Genomic DNA, 18,510 nt, shown 5'->3' with positions numbered 1-18,510 from the left:
CTAGTAACCACTGTAACTGAAGATGGTTTTTTACTTTATAGCTTTCGTTAATGTTGTTATGTTTTATTTACTCTGCATTTAGTCTTTAACCCCTTCCATGCTGGGCCGATTTTTCTCGTGTGCTAGGCTTATTGAAGAATCAATGGCTTTATGACGGCCCCCAGCCGTCATGAGCACACGAGCACTGTAATGCATGACGGATGGGGGCCGTCATCAGCATGGAAGGGGTTAAGTTAGTATATCATTTTTATCATTTTTGCCTTTGTGAAAGGTTCTTGCGTTTTGCCCTCCTTTCACCAGATTTTAGTAGAGATGGTCAAATTCACTTTCAGTAAAAATTAATGTAATAATCAGATTTTGTCCTAGGTTTTTGTTTTATTTTTTAGGTTAACCAGCCTTTGAGAACTGAAGCCCTAAAAACATGGTAAACAAAGTGTCCTTTTGTGATAGAGACAGGAAGTCAATGGTATGGGTAGAAAACGCGTTTTGAGGGAGGGTTTGGAGAGAAATTCTTGCATGTGTTGATTTTCCAGTCTATTGTCTCTGAACTTCCAGTGCTCCTTCAAAGTAGTCTTTTGAGTGGCAGAGTGAATGGATGCCTAGAATATGTAATTATCTATGGAATCTGAAATGTTTTAATCTTTTGTCTTTCCTTGGGTACTTTTGTCTTTCCTTTTGTTCTTCAAACATAATGCTTGCTGCACAAAGATTTTTATAAAAAGCATGTACGTTAGCATATGATATGTTTCTTCACATGTATTTTCCCTGGTGTATTGATGTGCTACTATGTTTCCATTGTTGTATGCATCCAAAACATGAAACAGTCCTTGATTATTGGTTATAATTCTCAAGTGTTATTCCATGGAATATGATCTGATCTACATTTTTACTATGCTGATTGTAGTTAGAGTATGACCCTGTTAGTGATATTATTACTTATCATTTATGAAATTTGAAACAATGTCACATACAACCAAATATCTATGAGGCAAGATTAATGTGCCACAAATTTACATACAGACATTTGATCTCAGAAAAAAGTAACATTCTGAAGAATAGTGAAAAATTCATGGTGGCAGTTCATTTCAACGAATCGAAGAACAGTATCACCCAACCGTGCTTTCAAATTTTAGACGTTGTTCAAGAACATTGATAACAGAGGCAGCAGTAAAATAATACTACAACATGAAGTCCAAAAGCAATAAATGAGTGGGCTCACTTTAGTTTCTTTATGTATATATATGTCTGTATGAGGTATTTGTATTGAGCAAACCTAGTGTTAGATCTGGGGGTCTCTAGTTGGCAGAGGTAGGTACCACTGTCCAAATAGGGACCCTTGCTTCTAGTCAGTATAAGGAGGATACACTCTTTAGATAACCCCTGCTCACCCCCTTGGTAGCTTGGCACGAGCAATCAGGTTTATCAAAAGCAATGTGTAAAGTATTTGTACCAACACTCATAGGAACACAGTGAAAACACCTCAAATGGACTCCACAACAGTTTAGAAAAATAGAAGTATTTAATCTAAACTACACCAAAACGACAAAATGTAAATGTAAATGTGTGTGTCTTGTAAAGCGCACTGCTACCCAGAGGCGTCCTGGCGCTATAGACCGCTAGGGAACCCGTCCTGGCTTTCCCTGTGAGATGTTCCCTCCTGGGTATCTCCAAGGTGAAACCAGGCATCCCCGACGTTTGTGGAGGGCCATTGTGGAGAAGAGGCAAGCTAATGCCCAGAGTTGCCGAGTGTGATCCCTGGTTAGAGTAGGCATCAAGGCGAGAATTATCGAGTCCGCTGACCCTGGTTCACGACCCTGCTGCGTCGGGGATTGAACCCTGGTCCCGGGCCGTCCTCTGCTTCTGGGTCTGCCACCTCTAACCAGTGAAATCTAACATACACAGTTCAAGAATATGGTTTCAAAAGAGTTCTTAATGTTGCGTTAAAATAATCCACAGTTGCGTCACGTTTTAGTCAACAGTATCTTTAGATGTGACAAAAGTTCCAAGGGAAAGCTGCAGCGTTGAAAAACAAGCGATGCGTCACTCCTGAGACCCTGGGGAGGTGATGCGACAACCCCGCTGGATGCAGCGGGCGTGTTGCGAAGAATCAGGTCTGTATGGGGAGGCAGGCGATACCTTGTATGGATTCCGGTGGGCAGGTTTTGTAGGAAGCGTCTCGCAAAAGGTACGATGCGACGATCTTCGAGACGGCGACTATCTCAGGTGTGGCGGCGATGCGCAGCGTCGATCTTCTCCTCTCGCGGCCCCTCGATGCGATGGCTCTGTGACGACCTTCGCAGCGACGTGATGGGGTCCGCAAGCAGGCGGTGCGACGATCTCACCCAGTGACGACAGGCTCTGCGTCCGTTCTTGCAGCGGCAACAAGCGCTGCGACGATCTTGATCTTCGGGGCAGCGGAAATTTCCTCGCACTGACGGGGATGGGCTCTGCAAGTGAGTGATGCGTGAAACTTTGCAGAAAGTCTTCAGTATCTTCTTTTCCAGCTTCCCAAGCACAGGTACAACTTCCAGAGGCACCACAACTGGCCGAAGTACTCTAGGAAGGACATAAATCTCTCAGTAGAGTTCAGGGACGCTGGGGGTAAAGTCCTTTTGTTCCTGGGACTTCTTACCAGGGAGCCAGCTCAACTCAGGCCCTGAGAGATCTCTTCAAGCAAGGGGACATTGCACAAAGCAAAGTCCTTCCCCTTTCCTTGGCAGCAAAGCAACTGCAGGACAGCTCACAAACACACAGCAGGACGGTCTTTCTTCAGTCTTCCAGCTTACTCCTTGGCAGATGTTCCTTCTTGATTCCAGGATGATCTAATTTTCTGTAGTCTGGGGCCCTATACTTATACTCCTAAAAGTCTTTGTTCCCTTTGTGCAGGAGGGCTCTGAGCCCGGTCTGAACCACTTCTGGGTGTTCCTTGAGCACTTTGTTTTCCTGGCTTCTCCTTTCCTTTCAGAGAGAGGGGCAGGGTTGTCAGCCGCCCAGCAGGAGGTGGAGCCAGCCTTGTGGAAGGCAGGCACAGCCCTATTCAGGCCCAGGTGCCACCCCCTCCAACCACTCTAGATGCAATGGAGCTATTCAGCCCAGGAATGGCCCACTCAGACTCTGGGAGCCACTCACAAACCAGACAGTCAATTCACAAACAGGCCAAGGCGCACAGAAAATTCAGACAAGAGAAAAGCCACTTTCTAAAATTGTTGTTCTCAAACACAGGATTTAAAAACCACCTTTCCTAAAAGATGTGTTATTAAATTCTGAGTTCAGGGATACCAGACTTTTATGTCCTATCTTGCTCCTAAGGGAAGATATGCAGGTAACCACTGTGCACAGCATTCCCCATTATAGCCTATGGGCAAGATAGCCTTACAATATTGAAAAACTAAAATGGCTGTAAATCACTACCAGAGCATGTCACCCACACTAGTATATGCTCTACCTTTCACATACACTGCACCCTGCCCAGGGGGTACCTTGGGCCTACCATAGGGGTGGCTAATGTGTACAGAAAGGGATGGGTTAGCACTGGTCAGTGGGGACACTGGCCAGATTGACATGGCAGTCCTCAGACTGCACACAGGCACTGCAGTGGCAGAATTGAGATAGCATTTTAGGGCTACTCATGTGGGTGGCACAATGAGTGCTGCAGGCCCATTAGTAGCATTTGAATCACCTGCCCTGGCACACTCAGTGCACTTTACTAGGGACTACCAGGTTTAATCTTCCGCCCCAGGCTACACCATATGGTATCGTATTAAAAAATGTTCCAAAACTTAATACAAATCAAAGAGAAACATACGATACGTTGCAAAATCAAATAGTTCACTGGTTTGCTACAAATAGTGTAGTTGGGGCACATATTCTCTTCAAGATATAATCCTGTTAAGGAGAGTTGATTGGGTGAGTGATGCTGAAAAATTATGTGAAGGAGAGTGTATTGTGGTTAACTTCCGAAATCATAGACTGGTGGGTAACTTTCTAAATCATACTGTAGATAATAACAATGGTTTTTGTCTAGCCCCAAATGATTGTATTATGACAGTTCCACTTGGTTACTTTCATAAAGCAGCCCCAAACAACCTATAAAACAGAGATACCAACCGATGTTGAATTTCCCTCTGTATAATAGATACTCTCCACTTCGCAGATGTAGTGAAGTGGACTAACTTAGATTGAAAAGGGGGGCACCAAGGAGATCGAATGGAGGTGATAGTGTTAAGTCCTGGTCTCCAGGCACACATTTGATTATACAACCAGAGGGGACAGTCGACGTAGATCCTGTGTGTACCAGCAATGATAACCCTAATGTAACAGTTCCAATCACTAATAAAGAACATGAAAATCGAGTGGTCCCGGGCCTACAAGAGGATATGGCTAAAATGTATGCTAATGTTACTAGTCACCAATCAAATGGCAAACAGGAGAGGGGCAGAATTTTACCCACCGGTGAAATATGTAAACTTATGACCTGGAATATAGCAGGCGTTAAAAACAAACTTAAGGACGAGGCCTGGCTAAAAATGTTATATGGGTATTTGATTATTTTAATTCAAGAGACATGGTGTACAGAGCCTTTGTTTATAGATGGTTTTCATACAATTAGCACTGGTGCCAGGCCATCAACCATGGGAAGAGCAAAAGGTGGTCTTGCTACTCTGATTGCAGTCACTTCACCATTAGCCTTAAGAAAAATCTTTGACTCTTATATGTTATTATACATGTTTAGGAAAATGTTTTTAACAAAACTAAATCAAATGTACTTACATTGATGGAGAATGATTTGGATAATGTTTTGAAGGATGTCACAGGGGATTGTAATCTTGTTTGGGCTGGTGATTTTAACTGTGTAAAGTGTGCCTATGATGGGGCGAACCTTGCAGTTATTATGATGCTGAGGGGGACAGGATCCCGCATTTTGTGCACGATGGGTATGGTGAGTCAATTAATTACATGATGCATAAGTACGATTTATCTGTTTTGGAACCAGTTGGCTCTGACAGAGAACATATGGTACCCTCACTCGTAGGAAGTAGGTTGTCCTCTTATATAGACCATTTCCTTGTATCCTTCAATAGTTGTAATTAGGTGATTTCCTCTTATATTGAAAACATCCTTTTTAGTGATCATATCCAGTTAACCATCATAATTAAGTTGGATATCCGGATAAGGAAAAGAAGAAAATTAATGGACGAGGAAATTGCCCCCTATGGGAGTAAGAGAGTTTCCATTAAATGGACAGGAGTCAATCCAGTTACTTTCATGGAACAATTTTTGGAGAAGTCACAGGGAGACATTGATATCTGTCTCAAAGTCTCTTCTACTGCCCAGTCAACTGTAAATGCTTTCTGTAAAATCACAACCTCAATTGCCAGGGGTCTTACAATTGAAAGGAAAAAAACAAACGTGCAATTTTAACCCTAGATGGTTTAACCATCTATGCTCTAAACTAAATAGAAACCTGAAACTGGCGTCAAAATATAAACCAAGAGTTAACATCAGGATTCGAAGAGTGAGGAAAGATTATCATTCCACCTTAAAAGAAAGGAAAATAGAGATATGGGAGGGGGCGTGGGGAAAACTAACCCAAGCTGCAGCTACAAATGATCAAACGCTATTCTGGAAAACTGTAAACTATCCCTTTTTCAATGAGAATAGCTTAGTAAAAATCAATACTGTTATAGCCCCTGAATTTTGGGTGTCTCATTTCGAGCAAATTTTTAACCCAAGTTCTAGTGAAGGGATTAATGCCATTACAGACAAATGTATAACTATAGAAGCAGTTGGAATGGCTCCAATAACTCCAGACGAGATAAAAACTGCCCTAGAAAAAAGCGCAACCGGGAAAACATCTGGTACAGATGGTGTACAAATTGATGTATTTAAGTTTAATATGGCATTGTGGATACCCATCTTATTAAATGTTTTTAACGCTACATTGAAAGGCGTTCTACCTGCGACTTGGGTAGAGAGTATAATTGTACCTATTTTTAAAAAAGTGAATAGGGGTATGGCATCTTGTTACTGACCAATATCTCTTCTTGATTCTTCTTTTAAAGTGATGGGCCGTATTTTGCTAGATAGGCTTAAAAATTGGTCTGCCGAAGGTAATATATTATCGAATGCCCAATATGGCTTTAGAAGAGGTATTGGAATGGTGGAACAATGCCTGAATTTACCCAAGTCAAAGAAGGAGCGCTACACCTGTGTTTTGTAGATTTAAATAGTGCCTTTGACCTAGGTAATCATCAAACATTTTTTCAAACCACACCCCTAGAAATAATTAATTATTTGGCCCAGATTTATAATTTTTTGATTTCTAGGGTGTGCTATGGGAAAAGGAGAGAATGTACTTCAGCCTTTAAAGTTACTCGTGGTATAAGAAAGGGTTGTGTATTGGCGCCCTTTTTATTTTCTCTATATATAAACAGTGTAGACTCTTTTCTACAAACATTAGCCGCAGACGCCCACAAAAGTTGGCATGCGTTCTACACCTGTCCTTTTATATGCAGACGGTGCTGTCCTAATTTCTAAGACAGCAAACGGGCTGCAACTTTTAATTGACAACTTTTTGTCTTTTATGACTGATAAGAGTTTACAGCTAAATTAAAAAAACCTTTGTGATGACATGTGGGAAAAATAGACCAAAGATCAGACAACACCATGTCAGCGGGGTTGCTATAAATAGAGTCTCCACCTTCTCATACTTAGGAATGCTTTTTAGTAGAACGGGTAGGTAGAACCCGCACATTGAACTGAACACTTCGAAATGTTTAAGAGTGACGGAAAGCATTTTTAGATTTGCATCTAAAATAGGAAACAAGCCCATACGAGAGATCTTAGCTCTCTACCGGAGCAAGTGCATTACTGGGGTTTGCTATGGGGCCGCGATTTGTGGGAGAACATCTGTTGCTACCTTACAAATACAAGAAAATAAATTCCTTAAAAGATTATTAGCGGTCCCCCAAGCCACTGCAAACTGTATAGTACATAAGGAATTAATGGCTCCATATCTAACTGACACGATAAATTTAGCAGCCCTGCTCCTGTGGAAAGGGATATGGTCCAAAGACGAAACTAAATATTCTAAAGAAATTATAATGGATTGTCTGTCACTTGAATCCCACAGGAAAATCCCATGGTTGGAGCATATTTTTAAATTATTAACATACTGTAAAATTGATTATGATATAAAGAACCCTGCGACCACCCTAGAGATCAGTAAAAGGGATCTGAGGGCCAGATATCTCAAACTTGTGATAAATGACAGAGATAGAGATACTAAACTAAAAGAAAGTGTTGTCTCCTATCACAAACAGGTGGCTGTGGTTGGCCTGCCCCTATACCTTGTTTTAGTGAGAAACATCCAGAATGGGTTTTATCTAACAAGGATGAGGATGGGCACATTACATTTCATAGTAGCCTTCCCAATTAGGGATAAATGGAGTCGCAAACTACCAAATTGTCCCTGTGACGGAAGATCAGTCCAATCAACTATGCACTTTATCCTATTTTGTAAATTTTATATAGACATTCAGAAAATGTTTTTAAAGCCTTTATTTTTATCTAATAGACTTTTTAACTATAAACATGCTTTTAGTCTAATTTGTAATCCAGGAAATACAAAAATCATTAATTCTGTCTCTTAATATGTACAATGTGCAATTAGGAAAAGAAAAGAACTTATCTTCTTGGAAGCCTTATTATATGAGAATGTGGACGATAAAAACTTAGCTGTGTTAATGTAATTTTTCATCACTGAAAGCTCAACATGTAAAGAGAATCCTAAATCCTTAAATTTATAAATAATCCATTTTATAAACTATTTTTATCCTATGTATAAAATGAAATTATATTGTATGACTTGTGTTCCTTTTTAATGACATCGATGTTGTATGATTTTTGTGCTTTTATGGTGATTTTTTATACACCGAATAAAGCTGATTTGAAAATTGAAAATAGACTACCTGGTAATTACAATTACCGTTTATCCAGAGAGCATATGCACTTTAGCACTGATCAACAGTGGTAAAGTGCCCAGAGTCCTATTGCCAACAACCACAGGTCAGGAAAAATAAGGGAGGAAGAAGCAAAACGTTTGGGGATAACCCTGCAAAAAGGGCCATTTCCAACACCTAGTCAAAAGGCACTGGACTGTAGAGGGCAAAGATATTTTTAACAAATGATTGAAGAGAAAGCCGGGTTCTGATAGCGTAAGTGGACTATTACTTCACAGGGATGTAATATTCTTTAAGGAGGTGCATCTTCAGTTCTTTCTCAAACTGCGGCAGAGCTGAGGTGGTCCTGATGAATACACAGATATTAGTCCAGCAGCTGGGGGCACAGATGGAGAAGGCCTTTTCCCCGCTTTTTCATACTTCTTTTCTTCCATTCCAATAGTGCCATAGATGTGGGTGTGCCAAGAGACACTTGAGATGATTTAGTACTTAGAACAAGTGGAATCACGTTAAGTGGATATACACTGATATGAAGTACTGACATTAAGGAGCAGATTTGGTTTAGCTATGAAATAGAATTTACTGAATTACGTAACATTAGTTCTTTCTGCATCACAATTTATTTTGTATTTCTGTATTTAGCAGTTAAAGATCTTCAAGAAGTAATGTAGACTATCCAATGAAGGGCAAACAAATAGCCCATATGCTGTTAGTACATTGATTTGTCTTACATAGAAAATCATGCACATACATTGAACTCATATGCCTGATAAAATAGTTAAGCTTGAAAGATCATAACATTTATTTTAGCAGAATCATTTCACTGATTTTGTTTTGATTTGGATAACTACTGTTATTAAGATATTTGGTATGCATTTTTTGCTGATACGTCATGTGTAATTCAGTTGCTATTTATCAGATTAAGATTAATGACCATGAACTCACAACTGTTAATTTATTTTACATATAATCTTTACTGATAGATATAAACAGGTGTGTGCATAAACAAACTGTGGAAATTCACACAATAGCAATTGGTCATTCTGAAACAAATCTAACAAACTCTATTGAGTTGAAAATGTTTCATGGTTCATTTAGGTCAGTGATAAATGAGTACAAAAGACAAAGATCTAAATTTTATTTTCTCTTTTCAGTAAATTGTAGATAAAATATGAAATGAAGACACTCGTATGTAACTTTCAAAAGGTATATCAGTATTTGCACTATGCATTTCACATATTTAACAAACATACCTCTGTAATCGAGCGCCAATACATGAAATCCGGCAGCACTTAGCACCTGTAAAACAATGAATTAATAGAATTCATTAAATAATACAAAAACAGCAGTGGCACAGAAATAAATTACTTTGGCGTTAAAACCACATCTTAATATTAAATACGTTGCTAGTATTGCACTATATTTAATATCCGGTTGATCCTACAGGATGATACATAGTGAAGAAAGCATCTTCAAAAAACAAAGAATAAAGTAAAAATATTTCCGGAAATGGCAGGCATTCCAACACATAACTTTATCTCTCTGCTCTTGTCACTAGTGATACCATCACATATTACATTTTTAATGGCACCACTGAAGCAATGTTATTAGCATTAACAGTGATATGCTCATACAGTATACAGTTGTGAAAGTAGGTCAGTGAGCTTAATAGTGTTGCCATTTTTTACTACACAAATGCTCATTTACTCACTTGCTTACACTGAGAAACCTGTGTTTGCAGTAATAAAGGAATCCAGTCAAAAGAACTAATGTTTGTCAACAAGTATATACTAACTCTTAGCTTGGCTCATAGTAGGCTTTATCCTTCTTCCTTGTGGTTTCTGTTGCCCCTATACAGAGCCATTTAAAGGGGCGTTTGTGAAACTGAATGCACTTGTAGACCCCACAATTTTTATGCGAGCGGTGACTGATCCCCTGCGATGCCCAGTAAAAAATTCCACAAATGTAATTAAGTTTCAATAATGGTATACTTAGCTCACTTTTAGTAGCTTGACTTCAAAAGCAAGGATATCTCCAGATTTTTTTTTGGATTTGTTATTTGCAACTGTGGTGAAACTTCAAAGGCCATGCTGGTCCAGTTATGGAGCCGTCACCTAGGGGCATATTTATATGAGCTGGTTTCGTTTATTTGCATCACACAATGTGGTACATGCGCGACGCAAACCATAAATGTGATTTAAAAAGCCACGCATGGCCCTCAGTGGCTCCTTAAATATGGAGTAAAGCAAAGCAGCGCAAATTGCTGCCTTACCCTGTGTCAGAGAGACGTTCCATGGGCGCTGCGTGGGTGTTCGCACGCAACTCCCATGGTTTTTTTTGCATTCCCAGATTTACCGGAACTGGTAAGCCTGGGAATGCGCCAAAAAGATACAACTTCCCAGGAGAGGCGTAACCAGGAGAAATACGTTTATTTCTCCTTGTTACTTCCTCTTATTATGTTTGATGTATATCTCAGGGGATTATTTATGTGCAGGTTCGTGCCTCTTCCTGACCAAAAACAATCCTGAATGCAACAAAGGCACCCAGGCGTCAAGGTGCAAGGGTATCTGCATTGGGGCTAGGCTGCCAAAAGGGCGCCAGCAAAGGGGAAAAGGAAGGAATTCATCGTATTCTTATAAATATGGCTCATCCTTGCCCTTTCCCTGTCACGCAGTGCAGCTCCGCAAGGTGACTTGCTGCTCTATACTGCGTAGCAGTCTCGTTAATTTGCCCCTTAATTTAGAGCCTGTGCGAAGTAACCCCATGGCTCCATGCAGTTCGGTCCTGCTGTGTAGAGATGGGGGCTGTGGGTTTCCATCTGGGAGGAAGCTGGGTTGATGTGACTTAGAGTTGCAAAAAGGCGTTCATGATCTTAGGCTGTCCGTTTCTTGTGCTGCACCAACAATTGTGATTTTACAGTCTCCTTTCCTATCATTTTGATAGATATGAAATCCATTTCTTCTTTTCTTTGGAGAAGTTTCTAAGGGTTCCGTATTACTATATTACTTATAAAAAATCAATGATGGAGCAACCTTCCTGTTAAATACAGCTCATTTCCGAACTCTTCCTATTTAAACGGACCTCGATTAGATTTCAGTGCGTTGCCATGTAATTTTACCTGTTGCTAGCTCCTGACCAATGTTTTGTACTGTTTTTCTTGCTTTTTTCTCCATTCTGTGCCAGTGTCCTGTCTACTCCTCAGAGATTTTTTTCTCTCCCAATAATCATATTTTTTAAATCTGGAAATTGAAGTTTTCCATAAGTTCTGGACCTTTTTTCTAGACTTCAGTTGCTATTAGCCAAACTGGAGCTTTGAAACACTGAAATGAGTGACATGCCTTTCCTTGATGCCAAGCAGGGAACTTTCACCTCATCGTCTAGAAGTCCAGCCATTGACAGTAAAACATCGAACAAGAATACAGTTAAGAAACTGATAATTTATAAAGTTAATATATATTTCGGCGGACAGCCTGTTTTTCCACCAGAGGGATAGAGTAGATTACTCTTTCTCCCTGATGGATGGAAAACCCGCTACATTAATAAATGATCACCAAGCCTGCGGTCATTTATAAAGGATTGGCAGGAACCACTGTCACGGAAAGGACAGGATCCAGGAAAAGTTTACCCTAGATTTCTTCCCATGATATATTTTTTTTTTAACACAATCCAATATTTTGGCATTTTGGTAAACAAGAACATTAACATGGAGCTGTAGCAAGAGGAGACTATAGGTTTGAGATTGAAATGTCTGAATAAACACAGTGGCATTCAAAAGGTTGAATTCGAATATCACAGCGGTAACAACACTGCCAACAGTATTAGAGAAATAACTGCTATAGTTATTACTATTATTAATGCTGCTTATAAAGCACAATAGCAAATAATCTATGTATAGACCACTTTATCAGCAATTATTATGTTAAATGTTGTGTTAACTACTTCTCTTTACCCATTTGCGCTGTAGTAATACATTTGTGAATGTGCGTTAATTAGAACAGTTATTTCACATAACATTTGTTATTGAACCACATTTATTACTATGACTAGGATAAGCTGGTGGAGCTAAATCTAGCACCCCATAATTTTAAAAACATTCAGGAACTAGTTAGAATCAACAAATTGCATTTGTCATTGGTGGGGAGATGTAATGTCCTAAAAATGCTTATCTTCCAAAGGTTTTATATATGTTAAGGCCATTCCAGTGGAGGTTATGAGCACTGGTTGACCAAATTAGAAAGCAAATGCCCCAGTTTTCTTTGGCAGTGGGAATTTTGATAATGGGTATATACATAATATAAAACATGCCAAGACACCAACTATATATGAGCTTACATTGGGGTCTGACGCCCAGGACTGCTTCCTGAGAAACTTGGAAAGAAGCTGCTATAAAAAAAACTGATTTAAGATAGTAGATGGGGCATTTAAGGTGTGGCAGCATTTGAAGAGCGAGATCAGCTTCACTATGTTTAATCACTATACACCTCTATGGGGCTCTTCCGCTTCACCTGTTATATTTCATGATAACTTGGCCAGAAGATTTGAGCTAAGTGGTATCTCAAGATTTGGAGATCTTTACGATGGCAATCAGCTATGTTCGTTTAGCGAATTACAAGAAACATTTGGCCTGGCAAGAGAGCAATTTTTTTGATACCTGTAGGTCAGAGACTTCATTAATAAGCTGGATAAGAAACAAATCTGAATTTTGAAATTCCCCCTCACTGAAGTCATAGATTGGGGATTTAGAATTGGATAGATCTATAGCTCATAAATTCAGGCCCTCCCGGACAATCTAGAGCTCCAGAATGCTAAGAGGGATGGGAGATTGGTTCAGGAAATGCCGCTACTCCATAGCCTTTGGATATCTATGACGGGAGGCACTTTTAACAGCAGAACGTAAAAGTCAGCACTTTAAAACAGTATTTGATCTATATTACACCCGGCCTAAGTTATTCAGATGGGGGAGAAGATTGGATTCCAAGTGTCACAAGCGTGGAGTCGAACATGCAGACATTTTGCATATGTTTTGTACATGCACAAGTCTAAATGGTTATATTCAAGAGGTGGGGACTTTTATAGGGATGATCCTTAAGAAAGCAGATAAACATTAGCTCCCAAGTGATGCTGCTAGGATTCAGTTAGTACCAAGGCTGGAGGGGTGGGTGCTGGTTTTGTACCTGTGAGGGCCGGTTTTGCAGCAGTGCTGCAATATCGGCTCTCTGTACCAAAAGCGGAGATGGCGCTTCTCACTAGCACACCAACCCCCAAGGGGGGACTGGTCGAGCAACAATCTGCCAGGGCTGGTTGCTGTTCCCAGTTCGGCCGTGGTGAGGACTGTAAGTTCTCCAAAGTCGAAACATATATGATCTTTGAGCTATGGCGGTAGTCCGCATGTGCATAGCCTCGGATGGATAAGCCTTGACCCTCAAACATTTTCAGAACAGAGGGTATGATTTTTATCTATGTACAACATTGAAATGGGCTTATATAGGAGTGCAAGGTTCGGAAGGCACCAAGAAGACAGGGAGATTTAACCTGGTCCACAGTAGCCAAACAGATAGGGAGTTTTAACTGGGGGCCCAATGTCAATGATAGGGTATGACGTAGGTAGTTATAACACTAAAGCACTTTATGGTTTCTTTGGAATTGTGATAAGAAATGGGCTATGCTTTGGGTAGCTGTTTTGTACAATATATGGCTCTTGTCCATTATGTATATTTTGAGCAGTAATTCTGGCATCGCAGCACACCGGGGAGGCACTCGGCCTCTCCCGGTGGGGCCCAATTGTGAAGTATGTCACCAACTAGGTTGGTGAGTGAGGGCCTTCTTAACCCCTTAAGTGCTGCTGACGGCCAATGGTCGTCAGCAGCGCTACCTCCCCAGTGCTGCGCACGACCATTGAACGTCCATTCAGCACTAGTTCTAATGGACAGCGCAGCACTGGGGAGAAATGTTTACACGCAGCTAAGGTGTTAAAGAATCTAGTAAGATTCTACATGCTCGCTCTTTTTGTTGACAGTTACACTCTTTTGTTGTTTATACTACTTGAATTGGGGGACCAAGAGTGTTACTTTATACCACCCCTCTCTCTCTTGTTGATACCAGGTATTTTGAGATATTGCAAGTATGCACTTTAACATATGGGATGCATTATGCCTGTCCTATTCTTTTACTGTGCATTTATCCTTGGGTGATGTGAAGAGTTATCTGTATTTTTGTACTCTACTGGGAAGAATTTTATTCCGTCATAATGTACTGTATCCTTTGATCACTCTGCTGCTAAAATCATGGCGAATGGAGTAACTGTATCATTGCACTTTATCAGATGAAATTGTAACTTGCTATTTTGCACTGTTCTTTTAAGCACCCGGCTGTTATTTTTAGTTGGAATATAACTATGTATTACCTCCTGCATCTATAAAACCCTATACAAATATTTTAATTAAAAATAGTGATACAACTAGTAGCTTTATTGCCCTGCCATTCAATGGTTTGCTAACAAACACTGCCTTATTCTTCTACTGAGAACTACAGAATGGATGTATTTTCTATTTCTTCAAACAACCCTGGCATCATACTGAGTACTGAGACTGAAGAGGGCAATAACAATTGTTAATGCATAGTCACCGTATAAGATGGGCAGCTTTACATTCTGTAAAAACTTAACTATGTACTCCTATGTATTATAATCATATAGTCCTATGCTTTACAGTATTGTGGTCTACACATGTATGACCAAGACAGTATTGATAATTTACAAGCAAACAGATGCCATTTTATATTGGTTTGAAGCCACCAGTAACTTTAAATATGCTTGCTAAAGTTCATGGTTTCAGAAGGCCCAAAAGCCATGTTATTCAAGGGTGTATACTTGTACATTTCTGTAAAGCGTAACCTAACCTGGAATCTAGAAATGTGTTTTAGGAAAATAAGGAGTGTATTATTGCATGTATAAGTAATATTTTCTCTTCAAGGGTGTCCTGAACTTACTCTGGAATAAGTTCCTAACACCTGCTTATTAGATATGTTTTTGCTGAAAGTAACATGTGTCGCTAACGTGATTAGGTTCCATAGACTTGTATTGAAAGAAAGCCTATAAAAACTGTCCTAAATGTTATATATTTTAGCGTTATACTCCAAATGACCGTTTTCTAGCAAAAGCCTGAGTCGGTTAAAAAAAAAATGACTTAGATATTTGCTGCGCAGCTGCTATTTTGCATTAAACACAAGTAAGACCTTGGGCTTCCCCATGTGTTGTGCCTTATTTTCAACAGGTGATGCACTGGCATGGAATTGCCTCAACAGTAAGAAAGCGGAGGAGCGTTGGACTGATCTCCACATGACAACCCCAGACACCAGAGGTAAGGGAAAACACTGGACCTGGTGAGTCAGCTAAAAGAGTGTGAATCAAACCAAATTGTTAGGTAATGTCTAACTGTGCTACCCATGTGTTTGTTGTTTGCACACATGGCTTGTATTGTTTTGTGAGTAATGTATTTTCAAAAACAGTACCCACAAATGTCTGGATAGAAGACAATGGAGAAATATAAAAGGAAAAGTGGTTGGGTAGGTATGACTGGGAGGAGTCTAGAGATCAGAAATTAGTACGGGACTGAACCTATGGTATAGGAGGAGCAGCATTATGATATCAGTTTGAAGACATAATAACTGAAGGAAAACCTATCCCATTGATCATTTTCCTCCCTACCTCCCTTTACAAGATAAACTGTGGGTGCAAGACCTGCAGGTCTTTCCCTTGTTACTTGAGTGTGAGTGAATAGTAAAGAGGGGTTTGGGGGGACAATCTAAACATAGCAAGCCCACACTGAAAGGGACGCCTGCCCAAACTAGGAACCAACAATATGGCGAAGGTTTGTTTACCAGAGTGGGTGGAGCTCACTGAGGAGGAGGGAAAGAACTTCTTTCTGGAACATGGCATGTTCAAAATAGAAAGATTAACCCAGCAGGAAGTGGGGAAAGAAGATTGCCCCAATACTGTGTCTGGCGCACCATGCCTTCCAGACCAATATGGCTATCATCAAGTTTAACCTGAATTTTAGGGCAGCCTGAGAGGTTTGACTGTGCAATGTATACCCTAATTCCATTGAATCTGAAGGACCCTTTTGAATTGTGACATTGATAGTAAATGTACTACTTGCCTTATTGACTCGGGTGCAAGTCACCTGGCTTTCAAAGCATCCAAATTCCCTTTTTTACCTTTCTCTGAAAGGTTCATAGAAAAAGCTGTTTTTTCCAAGCTAGGGATTTTCCAAATAAAGTCTGATCCTGGATACATTTCTGTTGGACCTAACTTAATTGTATTGTGTTTTGTGCCCCACAGGGGAGTTCTTGAATATACCTCAACAACAAGAGAATAAGCTATTGTTCACCTTTGTTCTGCTTTCTTCCAATACATGAGGAAAGTCAGTATCTTTCGTTCACACCCTTGGAATGTGAGGAGATTAGTTCTCAGCTTTTGTTGACTCATCTCCATCAAGGATTTACAAAGTCTACTTCAATCTTTTCCGAGGGATTTGGACATGTTAGTTTGCCCGCGGGGTTCTATTTTAATCCGTTATGTAGATGATTTACTGTTGGCATCTGCTTACTCTACATCAGTACAAGGAAGGCTCAGTCTATCTCCTCATTGAACAGGCTAATAAAGGACACAAGTCTTCAAAAACAAAATTACAGTTCTACCTTCCCTCAGTGCCATAACTTGGTCATTAAATATCTGCCGAAAGGTGTCACTTGTCTTACGAGTGAATTGAAGCCATTCCTAGGTTTCCCCACCTGTAACTGTCTCCCAGGTACATATCTTTGTGGTACTGGAGACAGTGGATTCTGAACTATGCTGAAATGTCAAAGACCTTGAAAGAGTATGATCAAAAAGATACATCTGAACCTATGCAGTGGTCCAGAAAAGCCGAAAATGCATTTTTGCTAATTAAACAAGCTTAGGCTTCTATGTCCGCTCTAGGGGCTCCCTGATTATGTCAAACCTTTTACTCTGTATTGTCATGAATGTAATGGATTTGCACTTGGAGCGTTGGTACAAAGGCATTGGGATAACAAAAAGCCCTTAGCTTAGTACTCTTTAAAGTTGTGGCTGGGCTCCCACCATGTTTACAATCTGTGGCAGTGGCTGAAAATCTTGTTGGGGCATCTGAAAATATTGCATTGAATTACCCTTTAATTGTTGCTGAGCTCCAATCTGCAGTTGTCCTCCTCCTTAGTACCAGAACCCAGCACCTCACTACTGCCTGACTATCTCAATACAAAATATTGTTGCTGTTTGCTTCCCATTTTACTTTGGTCTTTTGTCCCACTTTGAACCCTGCTTCTCTAATACCCTTCAGAGAGGATTAGAATACACATGACTACCCAGGCTACTGCTTAGGTTACTAAATCCTGTTTTGATTCAACTGATGTACTCACGATTGACTGGGAGTTAATATAATTTGTAGATGAAGCGTATCTCAGAAATGATGAGGGTGTCCTAGTTGCTGGTTATGCTGTATGTACTGTGTATTAAATTGTGCATAGTTTTCATCTACCAACTGTGAACTCAGCTCAAGTTGCAGAGCTTATCAGTCTCAATCGAGCTTCTATCCTAGCCAAAGATTGTTACTGAATACAAGGACTCAAAGTACGCGTATGAAGTGACACAAGACTTTGGGCTTCCATGGATGTACAGGCCTTTCCTAAACTCAGCCAGAAGTCCCATTAAAATGAGGAATATGCCCAAAGCTTTTTAAATGCCTTTTAATTATCAGAATGGATGGCAGTGGTGAAGTGCCTGCACACCAGCACCTTCATCATGATATTTCATGGGGCAATGACCTAGCTTATTCTGCTGCTAAGAACGCTGCATTGTCTAAAACGGAGGATGTTGCTATGCATGTGGTGGATGGGTCTTTTGATAGAGAGAGGATGAGCGGGTTGTCATATGCGTAGGAGACAATGTTCTGGTATGTGTTTTCTGACGATGGGGGCCAGGGGGGTCATGTAGGCACTGAACAGAGTAGGGCTGTGGATTAGTATTTAAGGGACACCACAGACGATGTTGACCTTGAGGTGAATGATGGAAGATGAATTTTCTGTGTTCTTCCGATGAGGAAGAATGCAATCCATTTGAGGGCTTCCTCTTGGATTCCGATCTGATGAAGCCTCTTGATCAGGGTGCGGTGAGACACAGTGTTGAAGGTGGCTGAGAGGAGGAGGAGCTACGTCAGCAAGCAAGATGGCTGCTTAAGCTCCTGGCTCCGCCGACCTCCGTAACCCCCCACGATATCCTGTACGCTATCCTGCCTTTACGCCCAGTCTCTGTGTGCATGAACTGATCCACACTCCGATGGTGAAATCCGGATACTTTTACCTGCTTTTTTGACGAAGTTCCATCGAGTTGAAGTTTGCGGCCTACACCAGCGGTGAAGCCGGGGCCTGGAGTACTTTCACAGCCGGGCTGTAGTGCAACAACATCGGCCAGGAGGATTGGGCTGGGTCCGGTCACCGGAGTGGAGGCCTTAATTCAGCCCAAAATTGACATTGA

The 18,510-nt window shown here is 40.6% G+C and overlaps 1 protein-coding gene across 1 annotated transcript in view; it reads right to left on the bottom strand.

Annotated features, from left to right (window-relative positions):
* ABHD12B (abhydrolase domain containing 12B) overlaps positions 1-18,510 on the bottom strand; it is a 249,505-nt gene that overhangs the window by 120,277 nt on the left and 110,718 nt on the right. The window contains exon 6 of the mRNA XM_086937311.1: positions 9,215-9,260. Within this exon, the coding sequence (XP_086793437.1) occupies positions 9,215-9,260 (46 nt within the window). The remainder of the gene's footprint in view (positions 1-9,214; positions 9,261-18,510) is intronic.

Source organism: Lissotriton vulgaris, chromosome 9, assembly GCF_964263255.1.
Source record: "Lissotriton vulgaris chromosome 9, aLisVul1.2, whole genome shotgun sequence".
NCBI classification, from domain to species: Eukaryota; Metazoa; Chordata; class Amphibia; order Caudata; family Salamandridae; genus Lissotriton; species Lissotriton vulgaris.
The sequence above is the reverse complement of the archived record's forward strand: the minus strand, read 5'-3'. Positions and strand labels throughout refer to the sequence as shown.